The following is a 17,781-nucleotide window of genomic DNA, read 5'->3' on the forward strand; positions in this document are numbered from 1 at the left end:
ATCTATCTATCTATCTATCTATCTATCTATCTCTATCATCTTTCTAACATCTATCTATTGTGGTGCTAGGGATTGAACCTGGAACCTCATGCATGCTAGGCAAATGCTCTGCCACTGAGATACATCCCCAGACCATTGACTGACTGATTGATTGATTGATTGATTGATTGATTGATTGATTGACTATGGTGGTAGGCATGGGTTCCAGAGCCTCATACATACTAAGCAAGCACTCTACTACTGAGCTGCATCCCCAGTCCCAGGCACGCTCTAATTTTAACAGGTCAACATTTATTTTAGTTACATTAGAGGAACTAAGTTAGTACCCCAAGCCCATAATTTCACAGATACAATTGCTCATAGTGAGACTAAGTGTATTTGAATAAAAAGTTATCTTCAAAAATGTCTTAAGGAACACTTTTTTTTTGAGACAGGGTCTTCCTATAACCCCAGCTGGCCTGGAACTCACTATGTAGACAAGGCTGGCCTCAATCTCATAGAGACCCACCTGCCTCTACTTCCTGAATTGCTGGGAATAGAGGACTGTGCCACCATGCCTGGCACTAGGGAACTTTTAATTCTAGGTAATGGCAAAAATCCTGAAGTTTGGGATTTCCTGATCCGCATGAGTTTGGGGGCAGAACTGGTTCTTAACCTATTCAGTGGGTCTCTGGCTGAGTATTGAAGTTTATGAATTTCTCAGAATAATATGATTAATTTCACAAAATAAAACTCAGGTTAGGAAGGACTCTAATCATGTTGAAATATAGTTATCAAATTATTACTATTATTATTTTGGGTTTTTTTTTTGGATACAGGACCTTTCCTATAGCCCAATCTGGCCTAGAACTCTTTTTTTCCTTTTTTTCCTTTTGAGACAGGGCCTCTCTGTAGCCCCAGCTGACCCGGAACTCACTATGTAGACCAGACTGGCCTTGAACTCACAGAGATCCACCTGCCTCTGCCTCCCGAGTGCTGGGACTAAAGGTGTGTGTCACCATGCCTGGCCAAAAAGGTGTTTTTTGTTGGTTTGTTTTTTAAAAATTGTTTTCCCAGCTGGCATGGAACTTACTATGTAGAGCAGACTTTCCTTGATCTCACAAAGATCAGCCTGCCTCTGCCTCCTGAATGCCGGGACTAAAGGCATGCACTACCACACTTTGCTCCTGGCCTGGAACTCTTTATGTAGACCAGGTTGGCCCTGAATTTAAAATGATCTTCCTGCCTCAGCCTCCTGGGTGCTGGGATTATAGGCATGCACCATAATACACACAGCTATACAGATACTAGTTTGTTTGTTTTTTTTCACAGTGCTGGGTTGTAACTCATGTCCTTGTACATGCTTGGCAAGTGCTCTACCAGTAAGTGCTCTACCAGTGAGCTACATCCTCTGCTTATCAAAATAGCTTTGAGGAGCTTCAGAGATGGCTCAGCAGTTAAGAACACTGACTGCTCTTGCAGAGGACACAGATTTGGTTCCCAGAATCCACATGGCAGCTCACAACCATCTGTAACTCTAGTTCTAGGGGATCCAACACCCTCTTCTGACCCTGTGGACACTGCACACATGTGGTACATTTATATATATGTATATATATGTATATATATACACATATATATGTAGGCAAACACTCATACACATAAAAATAAAATAAATCTTAAAAAAAATCTATGCGGCACTGGAGAGATGGCTCAGTGGTTAAGAGCACTGCCTGCTCTTGCAAAGGACCCAGGTTTGATTCCCAGCACACACATGGTGGTTAACAACTGTCCATAACTCCAGTAATGGGATCCGACATCCTCTTCTGACCTCCTTGGACACTGCACAACACGGGTGCACTTACATACATAAGACAATACACTCATACACTTAAAATTAAAAAATAATAACTAATTTAAAAAATCATTGACTGACAGAATAGCAGGTGTTTTGCAAGGGCCCAATCTGGTTTCTCTGCCCGCCCTGACTGTTGGCAGCCCCTTCCTGCTGTGCTCATCTTGAACACTCAGAAAAATCTCTCCATTTGTTTTTTACTTATGCTTTGAAAACTTTTAATTGACTTTTGGTACTTGCCTAAATTTAAAGGATTCAGCATTATACATTTCAAAAGGGTGAGAAGAGTTCCAAGTTCCCTCTTACCTCTTTCGTCTTTAAGTTGTCTCTTCCTCCCTCCTCTGCTTCAACTCACCTCCAATATACCCCCACCCCTGCTTCCCTTTGGGGTTCCTGGTACACCTCAGGATCCCTGTTTCCTTCCTAGAAAAGCTTTTTACTGAGGATTCCAAATCTTTATAGGGACCCAGTGGGAATGTTAGCCTGGAAGGGAATATGAAGAGCAACCTTGAGAGTGGGAGGGGTCAGATTTCTTTTTTAAGACAGAATTCCATGTAGCCCAGGGTGGCCTTGAGCTTACTATGTAGCCAAGGCTGACCTTGAACTCCTGATCCTCCTGCCTCTACCTCCTGATTGCTGGGATTACAACTGTATGCCACCACACCTGGTTTATATAGTGCTAGGGGTAGAACCCAGGGCTTCATGCATGCTGGGTAAGCACTCTACCAACTGAGTACATTCTCACTGAGGGAAGGACAAGACTCTGAGGATTTGGGAGGATGATGAGCAGGAAGACACTGTGGATGCTGTGGCTGAGCAGGCTGCTCAGAAGAGTACCCTGGCAAGGGGATGCACAGGGGACCTGCCTCATCTCAGGCCCTGTGTTCCACCTTCTTTATCCTCCTCTGCCTTCCTCTCTCGCTCCTTCCCCTCCTCCCTAAAACAGTGGCAGCAGTGAGAATGGTTGGTACTTGCTGTGTGCTGTGTACTTCTCTAAGTGTTTTCATTGTTCCTTTCTTCTCTCAACAACACTTGGAACTGAGGGTGCGTTTTTTAAAAGTTATTATTATTGTTACCATTCTTATTATTATCAGAGTGTGTTTGATGTATGTGCTCATGCCATGACACAAATGTGGAGGTCAGAGGAAAACTCTTGAGTTGGTTCTGTCTTTCCACCTTTACATGGGTTCCAGGGATCCAACTGGGGTTGCCAGGCTTGTGTGGCAAGCTCAGTCCCCCCACCCCTTGAGCCGTCTCACCCACTCCCAGTTTATAGAGGTTAAGTCTAATAGCTGGACAGCTCATTTAGCTTCTGCATTAGGCGATCCAAAGATAGTGGATGAGGCTGAAATACTTCTACTGCCTTGCTGGTGGAAAGGGTTCTTACATGCTCCTCTGCTCCTCTGTGACTGAGACCTACTTGCCTAATGTATAAGACATGAAAATTAGTGTCCCCATATGCGTTTATGGCACATGGTGCCCACGAGTGTAACTGGGTCATTTTGCTCATTAAAGGCTTTTTGTTTATTTGGTGACTTTTCTGGTGGATTCTTTGGCACATGGCTCAACCAGTAAGAGAATCTGCATCAGAGCACGAGCAAACATAACTTTTTGTCTTTTTTTCTTTCAGTAAAGAATACCCCGTGGTTCCCAGGAGCACAGTGAGGCAAAAAGTGGCCTCCAACCACAGTCCCTTCAGCAGCGAGCCTCGAGCTCTCTCCACCTCATCCAATTTAGGGTCCCAGTACCAGTGCGAGAATGGTGTCTCTGGCCCCTCCCAGGACCTTCTGCCCCCGCCCAACCCATACCCACTGCCCCAGGAGCACAGCCAAATTTACCACTGCACCAAGAGGAAAGGTGAGCATGACAGGCCTGCCAGCCTTCCCCTCCTCCTCCTCCTCCTCCTCCTCACAGCCTCCTCCTCACAGCCTCCTCCTCCTCACAGCTTTCCTCCTTTGGGGGTTGGTATGTACAGTGACATTTATGTATTTTTAAGGAAGTAGGTAACATAAAATATAGAAGCAATAGGAAGTTCAAGCCATACAGATAAAACTAGAAGTTCCTTTCATCTGTATCTCCATCCCAGCCTCCTCCCTGGAATGTCCAAGTTTCTTTTCCTCATTTGTGAGGCATGCATATGTGTAGCACTCACACGCCACACACACATACACACATGCACACCACATACACACACAGACACACCACACCCATATATTCACACATACACATAGACGTGTACACACACGTACATACATATACACAGACATATATCTACACACATACATATATATACAAACACACATAAACACACATCTACACATGTAAATATATACACACATAAAGACATACATAGGCACACATGCACACACACACATGCACACCCACAGACACATGCACACACGTGCACACACACATGCACACACACACGCACACACGCACACACAGATGCACACGCACACACACAGACACACGCACACACAGATGCACACGCACACACACAGACACATGCACACACACAGACACACGCACACACAGACACACATGCACACACACATGCACGCACACACAGACACACACACAGATGCACACGCACACACAGACACATGCAGACACAAGCATGCACACACACACGCGCACACACACGCACACATGCACGCACACAGACACACCCACATGCACACGCACACACACAGACATGCACACACAAGCACTCACGTGCACACACAGATGCACATGCACACACACAGACACATGCACACACACGCACACACACACACGCACACATGTGCACACACACGCACACGCACGCGCGCACATGCACACACGGCCACAGCTGGCTCCCCTTGGCATTCCCTCTCTTGATCTACCAAGGCTGGTGGTGTCTCTGACACTGCAGTTTCTTCAAATGAAAAATGCACGTTTCCCCAAGCTGAGTCGGAAGGGTCTGTATCAAGAAAGGAAACTTCTGCTGGCTCCTTTTGAGAGGCAGAATCAAGGTGGTTAACATGGGCAGTGTGATTATGTTTCTTTTGAGACAAGGCCTCACTATGTAGCCCAGGCTAGCCTGGAACTTGTGATCCTCCTGCCTCAGCCTCCCTAAGGCTGAGATTACAGGCATGTGCTTTCAGGTCTGGCTCAACACGTGCTTGTTTGTACTGAGGCAAAGACACACTGTATAGTATTAGACTGGCCCGAACTTGCAGTCCTCCTGCCTCCACTTCCAAAGTGATACCGTCGGAGCTTTTCAGTGTAAATGGTGACAGGTGCCCCAGAGTCCCTGATGCCTGGTCAGCACCCAGCAGGTGGCAGCTATGATCAGATAGGCAGCAGGTAATCACTATAGACACTGGGTCACAGTTGGACATGAGCAATTGGCTGTGTCTGGAGGAGAGCCATGCCAAGGGGACAGGGTGACAGGAGCTTTCAATCTGTGGTCTTCAGGGTCAGACACCCGAGGATGCAGCCCAGCTTTGGCAGTGGGATGTTCTTATGAATATGGACTAGTTACTTAACCTTTCTCTTCTCTCTCTTTTTAAAACAAAACTGTAATTTGGGCTCATGTTGGGACAGGCCTCATGGACTTGGTGTGAAGATACCATGGGTCCAAAGGACTATGCATGTGCCATGTGCTTGCCCAGGTGGGCTCAGTCAGCAACAATTGTTTTGCTCATAGTTTTGTAAGGCCTGCGTCATAGTCTAACCCTTACACTCAGTGCCAGCTCAACACCTCCAGAAACCCAGGGGCTGGTTTTTGGATCTTAGGTAAGCCATTGGCCTGCAGGCTTCGATAACAAGGCATGGTTATTTAGCAGAGCTCTCTGGAGCTAGGCATCCCCCAGGAAGGAACTGTGGCCTGACTATTCCTAACTTACTCAGCTTGTGTTTGGAAGGGGAGAAGTGCTGGCATTGGTCCTTGCATGGGGATGAGGCCTGACCTCCAGATGGACCCAAACCCTTCAAAAATTCTTGCATCTTCAAGGTCTGAACAATGTCACTCCAACAGCCTCCAGCCCAATTCTCTGTACATCCGCTGCCAGGGGGGCTGGAGACCAGATGCAGTAAGTGCATCTGCTCCCTCAGCTCTGTGAGAGGGGAAGAGCGTTGATCCTGCTCAGACATCCTGCTTGGTGTCACATTGAAGGGAGTCCTTGCTTGGCTTGGACCTTGACCAAGTTGTTGTTCTTTCAAACAATGTTGCTCAGTAGGTTCTGTTAACCTACCTACAGTTGGGAAACTGAGGCTTAGAAAGGTGCTGGTGGGCTTTTCTCTTTTAAGACAGAGTTTTACAATGTATCCCCAGGATAGCTTCAAACTTACTATGTAGCTCTGGCTGGCCTCAGATTCACTATGGAGCCCAGGCTGACCTCAAACTTGCTGTGTAGATCAGGCTGACTTGGACTCACAATCTTTCTGCCTCAGTTTCCAAAGTATTGAGATTACAGACATGTATCACTATGCCTGGCTGACCAGTGGTTCATGAGGTAGAGTTTGGACTCCAGTCTTGTCTGTGAACTCAGTAGCCTGTGTCCTTAGCACCATGGTCTCCTGTCTGTGTTCTCATCCACTATCCATTTCAAAATGTCATCTCCCTCAGGAGATCTGCTGTGGATACTGGGGCATGCATGCCGATAATGAGCTCACCAGGTTTGCATTAGGGAGCTCTGTACATTAAATTAATGCCAGACCAAAAGAAAAGAAAGAGTAGGAAGAAGTTGAAAAGAATCAAAGCTCCGTTTTAGGTTCAGTATTTACAGCTGCACCCTTAGACACATCTTCTTCAAGGAGGCAGTGGGAAAGTTCCAATGCCAGGTGCACCAACCTCTTTGATTATATGACTTTCAGGGGACGTCCACAGGCTTGCCAGATGAACTTAGGATCAACTCTGGCTGGGCTTGGGGTCTGCTTGTTGCAGAAATTACTCCAGTCACTGACGATTTGCAGCTGGGTGACTCTGGTCACTTCACTTCCCTTGGGCTCCCTTGACTACCTTTCATGAAGTTGAGGATCACATTAGTTCTTACTGTCAGGCTAGTGAGGAGATGATAGAATCCATGGAAAGTGTCCATAATGTTACTGAAACATCTGGGCACCCTGGAAATATCCATGACCCCTTTCCTGCCCTTCATGGACCACATGCTGTTCCAAGAAGAACGAGTATTGTGCAAGTGGTTTAAGAATTGTTTAATTGAAATTGTGAGTGGGGGCTAGGGTGATATTTCATTCAGTTAGTAAATTGTTCACCTTGCCAACATCAGGACCTGAGCTTGATTTTCCAAAACCAGGATTAAAAAAAAGTCAGTCATGCTGGCACACATTCATAATCTCAGTGCCGAGAAGGTACTGGGATTGCCGGTCAGCCAGCTTTGTCTATTCCACAAGTTCTAGGCCAATGAGAGACACTGTCTCCAAAAACAAGGTGGGCGGCACTGGAGGGTAACAGCTGAGGCTGACCTCTGTCTTCCACATGCATACAGCACGTTTACCTGCAAACATGAACACACACACATACACACACACACACACACACACACACACACACACACACACACAGTTGTACTTGGATGCCCTAAAGGAGAGATGTGAAACGCTAATGAATACAAAACAGGAGCATCATACTAGATGTGGAAGAACTGACCAGGAGGTCAGAGGAAAGTGGAAAGGTCAGAGGAAAGCAGCTAGGAGGTGGGAGGGGAGAAAGCTGGGATGCTGGTACCCAGAGGCGGGAATAGAGTGGAGAATGAGGCCCGGAGAGAAAGGTAGGACCTCCTACGCCATTTTTGTTAAGGACCTCGTGTTATCTGAACACCACTAGGAGGCTGTTGGAGGGTCAGCAGCCTGCAAGTGTCAAGGCTAGTTGTTGTGTTTAGAAGCATCACTTTGCTGTGATAGGAGGCCACAGGAGTGACACCAGACACCTGTTGAGAGGTGACTGCGGGCTGTGTGGCCTGTTGTGGTGTCTCAGAGCTGGAGAATTGAGTGGAACCAGGACTTTGGGCCTGGCTGGAGATAAGAAGGTGAAGAGTCCTCCCTTCCATCCCTTCATATGGGAAACTGGAGCTCAGACAGATGGAGAAATTTTCCTGAAGTTGCCCAGCTTGTGAGTGGCCTGGCCCATGAGCTGGGGGTGCAAGCAGTTGCACCCTCCAAGAAACCTTTGCCTTTCTAGAAACCTCTGCCCTCCTTACCTCCCCTCACCCCCACTCCCAAAGGGACCTGCTGTGACAGGGAAGCCAAGCTGGCTCTGTCTGGGAGACAACAGAGAGCAATTCATCATAGGTCCCCATGCTGCCAGGAGATAAGGAATCAGAGGGGCTTCCTTCCAGTTTGGGATTCCCGGGAAGTGATAACTCTGTGGGTGGTTTTTTTCCCCCTGGCCCCAGCCTGCCCCTGCTATCTGACTTCCCTTCATTGTCTGTCTGCCTTCTAGCCAGCATAGGAGCCAGGCCCCATGCTTCGTCAAAGGGCCGGCAGGCCAGGGGCCTCCCTCACATTTGGGCCGGCTGTCTCCAGACTATCTCTACCGATGGATGGAGTCAAAAAAGCTGGGAAGGTCTTTTATCAATGTCACTCAAACAAATCCAGGACCTGAGGGCCTGGGAGAACACTTGTCTGTCCTTCTTCCCTCCGAGTACCCTGACTCTCACCATCTTTCCTTTAGCAACCAAATCGACCCAGATAAAGATGAAGCAAAGACATTTGTAGAATTGAGTACTAAAGGGAAGACAGCGATGGAAAAAGGAAGGCACAGGGGATGGGAAAGGAGTTCTGGAGGGTGTAGTGTATTCTCCATGCTGTGTGCCGACCCTTCCTCCCTCCCTCCCCCCTCCCTCCCTCCCTCCTTCCTTCCTTCCTTTTCTTTCTCTCTGAGTGTCTGTGTCTGCATGTGTAGAGATCAGAGGACAACTTGTGGGAGTCAGTTCTCTGCTTTCGCCACGTAGGTTTAAGGGATGAACTCAGATTGTCAGACTTTCCAGGAGGCCCCTTCACCTGCTAAGCCATCTTCCTAGCCCCAGTGCTGCGTGTTTTTATCTATTAGGTTCTTCCCTTAGTTTGATTGTTCAGGGCAGACTGAGCTAGGAAAAGGCCCCACCTTCAATCTTCAGGGTGTGACTAGTGGACTAAGAGTGGGGTCAGAGTCGATGGTTATGTGACCAATGAGTGATGAGTGACAGATCTGGGGTGAATTCATCAAATACATATTTATTGAGCACTTAGTATGTATGAGGCCCTGTAAGGAAACAAGGTGGAGAAAGACCCTGACCTCATGACATGTGTATTCTCATGGGAGGGAGCTAAATTCAGTGATTTCAGACAGTGGACGTGTGGGGTCTGAACCTGGGTGTTTTGATTCCAGTGTTTCCCATTTTAACCCAAGTGCTGAGAGCAAGGAGCACATACGTTCAAAATCCATTTAGTCACCCATTTTTATATCTATTCATTCATTATCCATCCATCCACCCATCCAATTAAGCATCCACCATTTATCCATCCAGTCAGCTCTCCATCTATACATCTAATTATCTATCCACCCATCCAGTTAAGCAATCACACATTTATTCACCCATTTATCTATCTAGTCATCTATCCATCTATACATCTAATTATCCATTCATTTACCCACCATCTATCCATCCATCCACCCATCTAATTATTTATCTACCTATTCATCCATCCATCATTCATTTATACATCCATTCATCCATCCATTCATCCATCCATGCACCTAATTATCCATCCATCCATTCATCCATCCACCTATCCATCTACCTATCCACTCATCCAATTTATCTACCCATTTATCCATCTATCATTTATATATACATTCATCCACCCCGTTATTCATCCATCCATCCACCCATCCATCCATATATCCATCCATCCATTCATCTATCCATCAACCAATTCAATTATCCATCTACCCATTTATCCATCCATCCATCTGGATCAGTTATTACCACTTTTCCATGTTGGCTGAGTACGTTGAGTGACATGAACAACAGAAAGGCCGGGGCCACCTGTCAGCACTATTTTATAACTCTGAAGGTCTGAATTACAGCCACCCTCTCACTCACTGAAGGTCATTTAGCATGGAGTGGCAGCTCCCCACTTTGGGCTCCAGGGTCTCTGTCCACGAAGACTCCACATTTCCCTGCATGATCTCAGCCATCAAGGGAAATGACCCACTTGGGAACTGTGACTATATTTGCTCAGTGGGATCAGTGACTTGAAAGTGGCTCTGGGAAGCTTCCAGCTCTGGAGTCCACCCAAATACCTCCAAGTATTGGATGACCTTCAGAGAACCATCTGTCCAGTCTGCCAAGAGAGAAAACTGGAGAAAAGGGAGTAGACCTGGGTTATTTGGACAGATAAGATTTGAAGTAAGAGATTTCAAAGTTCTGGGCTCACTGTACAAGGAAGACCAAAAGTAGACTTCACATGACGTTTTCTTAATTAAACCTAAGAAGGAATTTGGGGATTAACCCCATCTACAATCAGGGACTGAGACTGGAGGGATCTGGCCTTCATATATGGCTACTTTGTGCATAAGCATTGATGCCGTGACTCTATGCCTTAAACTCAGTGCTCTGTGTTTCTCACTAAAGCCATTTATTCAGAATAAAAAATATCTAGAAAAAGCTGGGCACAGTGGTGCACACCTTTGACTATAGCATTTGGGAGACAGAGGCAAGTAGACCTCTGTGAGATCAAGTCTAGCCTGGTCTACACAGTGAATTCCAGGCCAGCTGGGGCTACAGGGAGACCCTATCTCAAACAAAACAAAACAAATATCTAGAAAAGTCTAAGGGTGCAGTATTTCCCACAGGGCCGTGCTATAATTAGGTGGTTAGACTCAGGGAAAACTTTCATTACTCAAAAGACTAGGCTGGACTCAGGAGAATTGGGCAATATCATTGGCCACACCAAAGCTAAGTCATCTACTGGTCCCATTAGAAGACATCACCTAGCTATGGCTCCTCCCACAACCAGGGAAGCTGAGCATGATCTAGTCAATAAAGAGACAGAAATCAGATCCTTATCCAGATGAGCACAGAGAATCCACATAACACCTTGATCACACTTGACCTGAAGTTTGGACCTTTGCTGTGGGATTTCTTTATAATATGCTGAAGCCTGGAAGGAATCTGAGAATTCTCAGGTCCAGCTTTCATTAGTAAGCCAGGCTGAAGTTTTTCTTAAAGTCTCCATCAGATGTTTGCGGGTATTAAAGACTGGGATGTAGAATTTTACGATTTTCCAAAATGTGTTCTGAACTTTTTCTTATTATTGCCCCCCCCATTTTTTTGCTTGTAATGAATCTGGAAAGGGATCAGAAACTCAAGAATGGTTCGTTTTGCCATTTTCTTTTCCTCTTGCCAAGGGAGCCCTGCAGCTGTGCTTTCTCTTGTTGAAAAGGGGAACGCCTTGGTTATTAATAATAAAAAATCCAAAGTAAGTCTAGCCACAATGAGACATTCAAAATGATGGATCTGGTGGGCTGAAGGAAGATCAGAAGGGAAGAAGTGGTGGCAGGGCCAGAAACTAGCCAAGTGTGGCAGCGTCTTCAAGGGTCCAGAATACCCCACCCAGTTGAAAGGTGTTAAAAAATTGTAGCCACTGGGTGACATCTGGATGTCTTCAAACATCCGTGTGGCTGGCATTGAGTGCCCAGGACACCTGCAAGAGTGACTGCATTTTTCTTGTTTTTGTTTTGTTTTGATTTTTTTTTTTGGTACAAATTTTTGGGTATCCTCTGGCTTCCAGATGTGTTGCAGAGTCTTGCTAAAAATAAACAAGTGTGCTGTTAGGCAGGCACAGCCCTCTCTGTGTGGGGAAGCTTCAGTGCTGACCTTGGGTGTCACTTGGAAAAGTGAGTGCATGTGGCAGTGTGTGGCAGCAGCCAGATCTAGACTCATTTACCCATTTGGGGGGCTGCATAAGTCAGCCCAAGGGGCTTCTCTGTGTGTGCGTGGCTTACTCGAAGCTTTTTATTCCAGTATCATATCTGATTGTCAGCCTTCCTCACTCACTGCCCTGGGTGGGATGAAGTGAGGCTAGGAATGTACCCCAAGGACAAGATGACATCTGTCTGGCTCCTTTCAAAGCACCTGGCACATTGCCTGGCACTTGGTAGAGCTCAAGACATATCTATTGGATGGTCAGGTGGGTGGCATTGGGCATTGGAGAGCTAGGTAGTGAGAGGCAAGGTGTTGTAGACACAGGAAGTCACAGCTCACTCTGAATTCCATCTCTGCTACTTCTCTGAGGTTCACTTTCTGCCTCTGAGAAACAACAGGAAAAAGAACAAGGTACTGACAAATTGCTGTGAGATTGGAGTAGAGTCACCTCACAGGTGCTCAGTACATAACAGCTATGGTTATTCCTCATGTAATTACTACTGACCAGCAGAGCTAGTTGCATGGATCCAAGAGTACTTCATTTTTCTTTGTATCCCTCAAAGACAGCCATACTTTCCTCTTCCCTCCCTCCCTCCCTCCCTCCCTTTGTCTCCTCCTTCCTTTGTCCTCCTTACCTTTCCCCCCTCCTCTTCTCTTCTCTCCCCCACCCTCTTTTTGTCCAGAGCTCAAAATCAAACCCAGAGCAAGTACTCTGCCATTGGGCTACACCTACAGGTCCTTACATACTTTGTTAACATGAGCTGATTAGAAAGAGATCAGAAGAAGAGGAAAGATGATCTCCAATTCGGAGCATCAAATCCCACTGAGGAATGAGTGTGCTTGAGTTTGAGGCCGATGCCCTGGTAGGTGTTCTCAAGCATGGTATCTCATGGAGGAAACAGCTGGGGGAGTTGTAGGTGAGGTCTTCCAGGAAAACTTACGGGCCATGTTGCTTTGGCAACATGATGAAGCACATGCTCCTAACCCTCATCAGAAGTGATGGAAATGGATGTGCGAGTGTGGACGCCCCACCAACAACACAGAAACAAAGAGCCAGTGTGAGTCTTGACTTGTTTCTCAGCCTGGGTGCTGGATCACTGGGAGTCCTTGAACCCCGTGAAACTTGTGGGGAAAATTGCATGCATATGGCTTTTAAAATACCCTATTTCAGTGGATTCTTCTAGAAGACAGCCCAGCCCAGCACATTGGTTAACTCCCATGAGGGCCAATGCTCCCAAAGTGGTTAAAGGAGACTCTTGCAGAGATGGAGCTATCTCCACTGTCCTGTGCTGGGCCTGACTAGTGCACAGAGGAGGGAAGTGACCCGACTCACAAGAAACAGTGGCACATTGATTTGTACTGACTCAATAACTAGTAATCAGGTACTTGCTTTTACAAAGCTTCAGGAAGAGGATTCACTCGAGATCCCATCCATTGACCACCATACATCCATTATCCATCCATCTACCCAACTATCTATCCATCCACCCATCCATTCATCATCCATCCATATATCCAGCTATTTACCCTCTTATCTGTCTAACTATCCATCCACCATCTATCCACACATGCATCACCCAGCTCTCCATCCATTCATTATTCATTCATCCATTCATTACCCATCCATACATCTATCCTGCTAGCCATCCGCCATCTATCCCCAACTCATCCACCATCCATCATCCATCCACCATCCATCTACCCATTCATCATCCTTCCATCCATTCATCCATCCATCAACCAGCTATCCGTTGCACTTATTTATTGCACGTTTTCTCCATATAGCATAATACTGAAGAGCAAGGACGTTGTAGTCAGACTAGTCACAGCTCCACTATTATCAGCCCTATGAGGTCTTGGACAAGTTTCTTAAACTCTGTGTTTCTTTTCTCTTATGTTGAAGATGGGAATAATTCACCTCATAGTGTTGTGAGGATTAAGTGGGTCACCTTTTAGGAAATAATTAGAATTGTGCCAGGTACAGTCAACACTATGTGCGCTTGCTTTTACTGTTATTGTTGGTATTGATACTGTCTTGCCTTTGTGGAATTTACATGATGGATGAGGAAATAATAATAATAATAACAACAACAACAATAATAATAATGCCGGAGATGCAGCTCAGTTGGTAGAGTGCCTGCCTAGCATGCACAAAAGCCCTGAGATGGAGTCTCAGCACCACATAAAACCAAATATGGTGGTATAAGCCTGTAAATCTAGCACCAGGGCAGCGGAAGCAGGAAGATCAGAAGTTCAAGGTCATCCTCAGCTACCTAGTAAGTTTGAGGTAAGCCTGAGCTAGATGATGATGTTGATGGTGATAGTGCATTTTACTGTACTTTCCCCTGAACCAAGCTCTGAAATAAGTGGCAGTGCATGCTTCCCCACTCAGTTCTCAAGGCTTCCCTCTGTAGGAAGTGTTACCAGCACCTGTTCCCTTTTATAGAAGTAGAAACCAAGTTCAAGGAAAAGCAACAGCAAACAGGTTTAGAACTCATAGCCCAAGAGTGTGACCTCAAGACTCCACTCCTTTTTGTCAGAACGGTGGTTGGAATTAACAGTCTCCAGTCCTTCTCTCATCCAGCACAATCTCTACTCTTGGCTATGGGATAGGGTGACTGATCGTTTTCCTGTCTTGGCAGATGAGGAATGCGCCAGCACTGAGCACGCCTATAAGAAGCCGTACATGGAGACGTCCCCCAGTGAAGAGGACCCCTTCTACCGCTCGGGCTACCCCCAGCAGCAGAGCCTGAGTGCCTCCTACAGGACAGAGTCGGCCCAGCGGCAGGCATGCATGTATGCCAGCTCTGCACCGCCCAATGAGCCCGTGCCCAGTCTGGAAGACATCAGCTGTAACACGTGGCCCAGCATGCCCTCCTATAGCAGCTGTACCGTCACCACAGTGCAGCCCATGGACCGCCTACCCTACCAGCATTTCTCCGCCCATTTCACCTCTGGGCCTCTGGTCCCTCGGCTGGCTGGCATGGCCAACCATGGTTCCCCTCAGCTCGGAGAGGGAATGTTCCAACACCAGACCTCGGTGGCCCACCAGCCTGTGGTGAGGCAGTGTGGGCCTCAGACTGGCCTCCAGTCCCCAGGTGGTCTCCAGCCCCCTGAGTTCCTCTATTCTCACGGCGTGCCCAGGACCCTGTCCCCACACCAGTATCACTCGGTACATGGCGTTGGCATGGTGCCAGAGTGGAGCGAGAATAGCTAAAGGCAGACATTTGCCAGAGAGAGAGAGGAGACGGGGACAGTAGTGAGGAGAACCCCACGGCTGAGATAGCACAGATCACCTGTAGTCATGTCTGCACCCAAGGACCTGCAGCCCCTGATCTAATCGGTGGCCTGCAGTCACCATTCCAGAATTGTGACTCTGTTGTTTGTTCTCAAAACTTAAAGAGCAGTTAAACGAGAGAGAGAGAGAGAGAGAGAGAGAGAGAGAGAGAGAGGGGAGTCCCACCCTGCACGAGCTCCACTCTCATCAACCAGCCACGTTCACATCCCAGACATCTTTCCCAATTGTTTCTTTTGGGTTCTAGAACATTCTGCCTCGTTGAGTGTTTGATCCCGGTGCACGGTGAGAGTCTTTCTCTGTCTTGGTATTAATGCTGACTTTGTTATATAATAAATAATAATATATTTTTTTCTTCGAATTTCTTAATGGGACCCAGTCCCTTATTGGAGGGAGATCGGAGGCAAGTATGTTTCAAAATGCATGCTTGTGGGGCTCCCTCTTATAAACCAGCTAAAATGTACATCCGCCACCCTCCTCTAACAAAAATACCTACCTCCATCATGTGAAATTTCTATGAAGGTCCCCGAGGTCCAAGCTGTTTTGTTTTTGTTTTTGTTTTTTGTCTCGTGTTCTTATTCTGCCTTTCCTAGCATCATGGCGTTCAGAGCTGCCTTCTACTTATGGATGGATGGAGTTAGGATATCACTGGGCTCCATCTGACATCCTGTCTTCCTCAGCACCACCACCTCCCCAGCTCCAGGTCTCTGCAGTCATCTGTCGCTGGAACGTGGCCTATAGCGTCCCATTTGGAAATTTTGCTTTGAAAAACTGAATGAACCCAGGTTAGCCTGGGTGGGGAGCAGAACTGTGATCAGCAGCAGGGGACAGGCCCTGAGCTCAGAAGTGCTGGGGGAGGAAAAAAAGCCAAAATAAATATGCTTTGTGATGAAAGAAACCAAAGTCAGCCCCAGGCTGGCAAAAACCTCCTCAGCGAACCAAATGAGATGCACAGAAAAATGTCTCAGTCCCTGCAGAAGAGACAAAACACGCTCACAGCGCTTCCTCCCAAAGAAATCATACCAGCGCTGAAACCGCGTGCATCAAAAGCGGAAACCAGTATTAAAAAAAGTATGTAAGTAATACATTATTGTAGGGTTCCTCAGATGTAATATTTTACTGGTACTATTTATTTATAAATAGGAATTCTAATTAAGTGAAACCCAGTCTGGGGGCTGACCAAGAGCTTTTAATTTTATTGATATCAAAACCGAGTTTGTTTCTTTTTCCTCTCTCTCTCTTGAATGTGCTTTGCTTTTTTGATTTTTTTAAAAAAAAGTTTTGTGTTTCTTTTTTTTTTTTTTTTTTTTTTAACTGACCCTAATAAACAGAACAGGGTAATATGTGCGACTGAGCGTGTTGAAGTCTGTGAGGGTGTGAGTGTTTTTGCACGAAAGAGTCTTTCTGGGATTTTGTCTTTTTATGTTGCTAAGGGGGGAGGGTGAGAATTAAGTACTCGTTCCTTATATTTGTGTGCCAATTAATGCCTAATAAATACCATGTGCTTAAAAAAAGAACCAGAGACTTGAACACCCTTTTTTCCCCCTCTGCTTTCTACTGACTGTATAGAGGGGTGGGTGGTTAAGCTGAGGGAACAGGGAGGCTTGCATATGACTTTTGCATGCCCTCTCTCTTCTCCTTCTGATCTTGGAGATATTTCAGACCCACTGTTCCCGAGCAGGATGAAGCTGGATAGCTTATCATGGCTTTATAACCCTGGAATGCAATGTTTTAAATTGAATTTACGTTGGCATTAGAAAGAAATACCTTTAAGAGGGTCAACTGTGAGTTACTTTCCTCATCTCGTGATCAAATCCCTCACAGAAACAACTTGAGAGGAAAGGTTTATTTTGGCTCAGGGTTTCAGAGGGTTCTGTTCAGGGTTGCTTGGTCCAGTACACCAGAGCATCATGGTGGTAGAAGCGAGGGGATGTATGTATGTATTACATACATGTATGTATTAAGCTTCCTTAATCTCATAGTGAATGGGAAGAAGAGAGGAAAGAACTAGGGACCCTGTATAGCCTTCAAAGGTTGGTCCTCAGCGACCCACTTCCACCACCTAGTTCCCATCTCTCAGTTTCCACATCCTTCCAAATAATACCACCTGCTGGGGACCAAGTGTTCAAACACAAGGCCGTGACATTTTCTGTTCAAACTACAAAATAAGCTGCTCTAAAAGTGGGTTACATCATTCAACAGTTAACACCCAGGCCAGGTTTTCCTGGAGTATATTTTCCTGAATTATTTTCAGAATCAGTGTTTTGGGGGTCTCATTGCAAAACTTTATGGAGCAGTATTAATTTTTTTAAAGCCCAAGAGTTTTGGATTTGTAAGTTTGTCTTCTATAACTCATATAGGACAGATCAGAGCAGCAGATTGGCAAGGAAATTAGTGTTGCCAGGAGCTGAGGAGCTGGATCAGTAGGAGAAGTACCTTCTGCATAAGTGTGAGCACCAGAGGTCCAGCCCAGCACCCATGTAAAAAGCCAGGCACAGGGTGCATGCATGTCATTCCAGCACTGGGAGGTGGACACAGGAGGATTCCTGGAGCTCACTGGCCACTGAATTGGTGAGTTCCAGGTTCAGTAAAAGACTCTTGTCTTGGAAAAAAAAATAAAGTGGAGAGTGATTGAGGAAGACACCTGACATCGACCTCTGGCCTCCACATGCACATACATGCATTCATATCCACATGTACATGTATACACACAACAAGCACACAAACAATAATCATAAAAAGTGAGTCAGGCACAG

At 46.3% G+C, this 17,781-nt stretch overlaps 1 protein-coding gene across 10 annotated transcripts in view; it reads left to right on the top strand.

Annotated features, from left to right (window-relative positions):
- Tbx5 (T-box transcription factor 5) overlaps window positions 1–15,933 on the top strand; it is a 53,170-nt gene extending 37,237 nt beyond the window's left edge. For all 10 annotated transcript variants that reach the window (XM_029570595.1, XM_029570601.1, XM_029570600.1 and 7 more), the window contains 2 exons: window positions 3,465–3,691; window positions 14,373–15,933. In XM_029570595.1, the coding sequence (XP_029426455.1) occupies window positions 3,465–3,691; window positions 14,373–14,947 (802 nt within the window). In that variant the 3' untranslated portion in view covers window positions 14,948–15,933. The remainder of the gene's footprint in view (window positions 1–3,464; window positions 3,692–14,372) is intronic.
- Window positions 15,934–17,781: the final 1,848 nt, after the last annotated feature.

This window comes from Nannospalax galili, unplaced genomic scaffold (genome assembly GCF_000622305.1).
Source record: "Nannospalax galili isolate Female #2095 unplaced genomic scaffold, S.galili_v1.0 scaffold120, whole genome shotgun sequence".
Lineage (NCBI taxonomy): Eukaryota > Metazoa > Chordata > Mammalia > Rodentia > Spalacidae > Nannospalax > Nannospalax galili.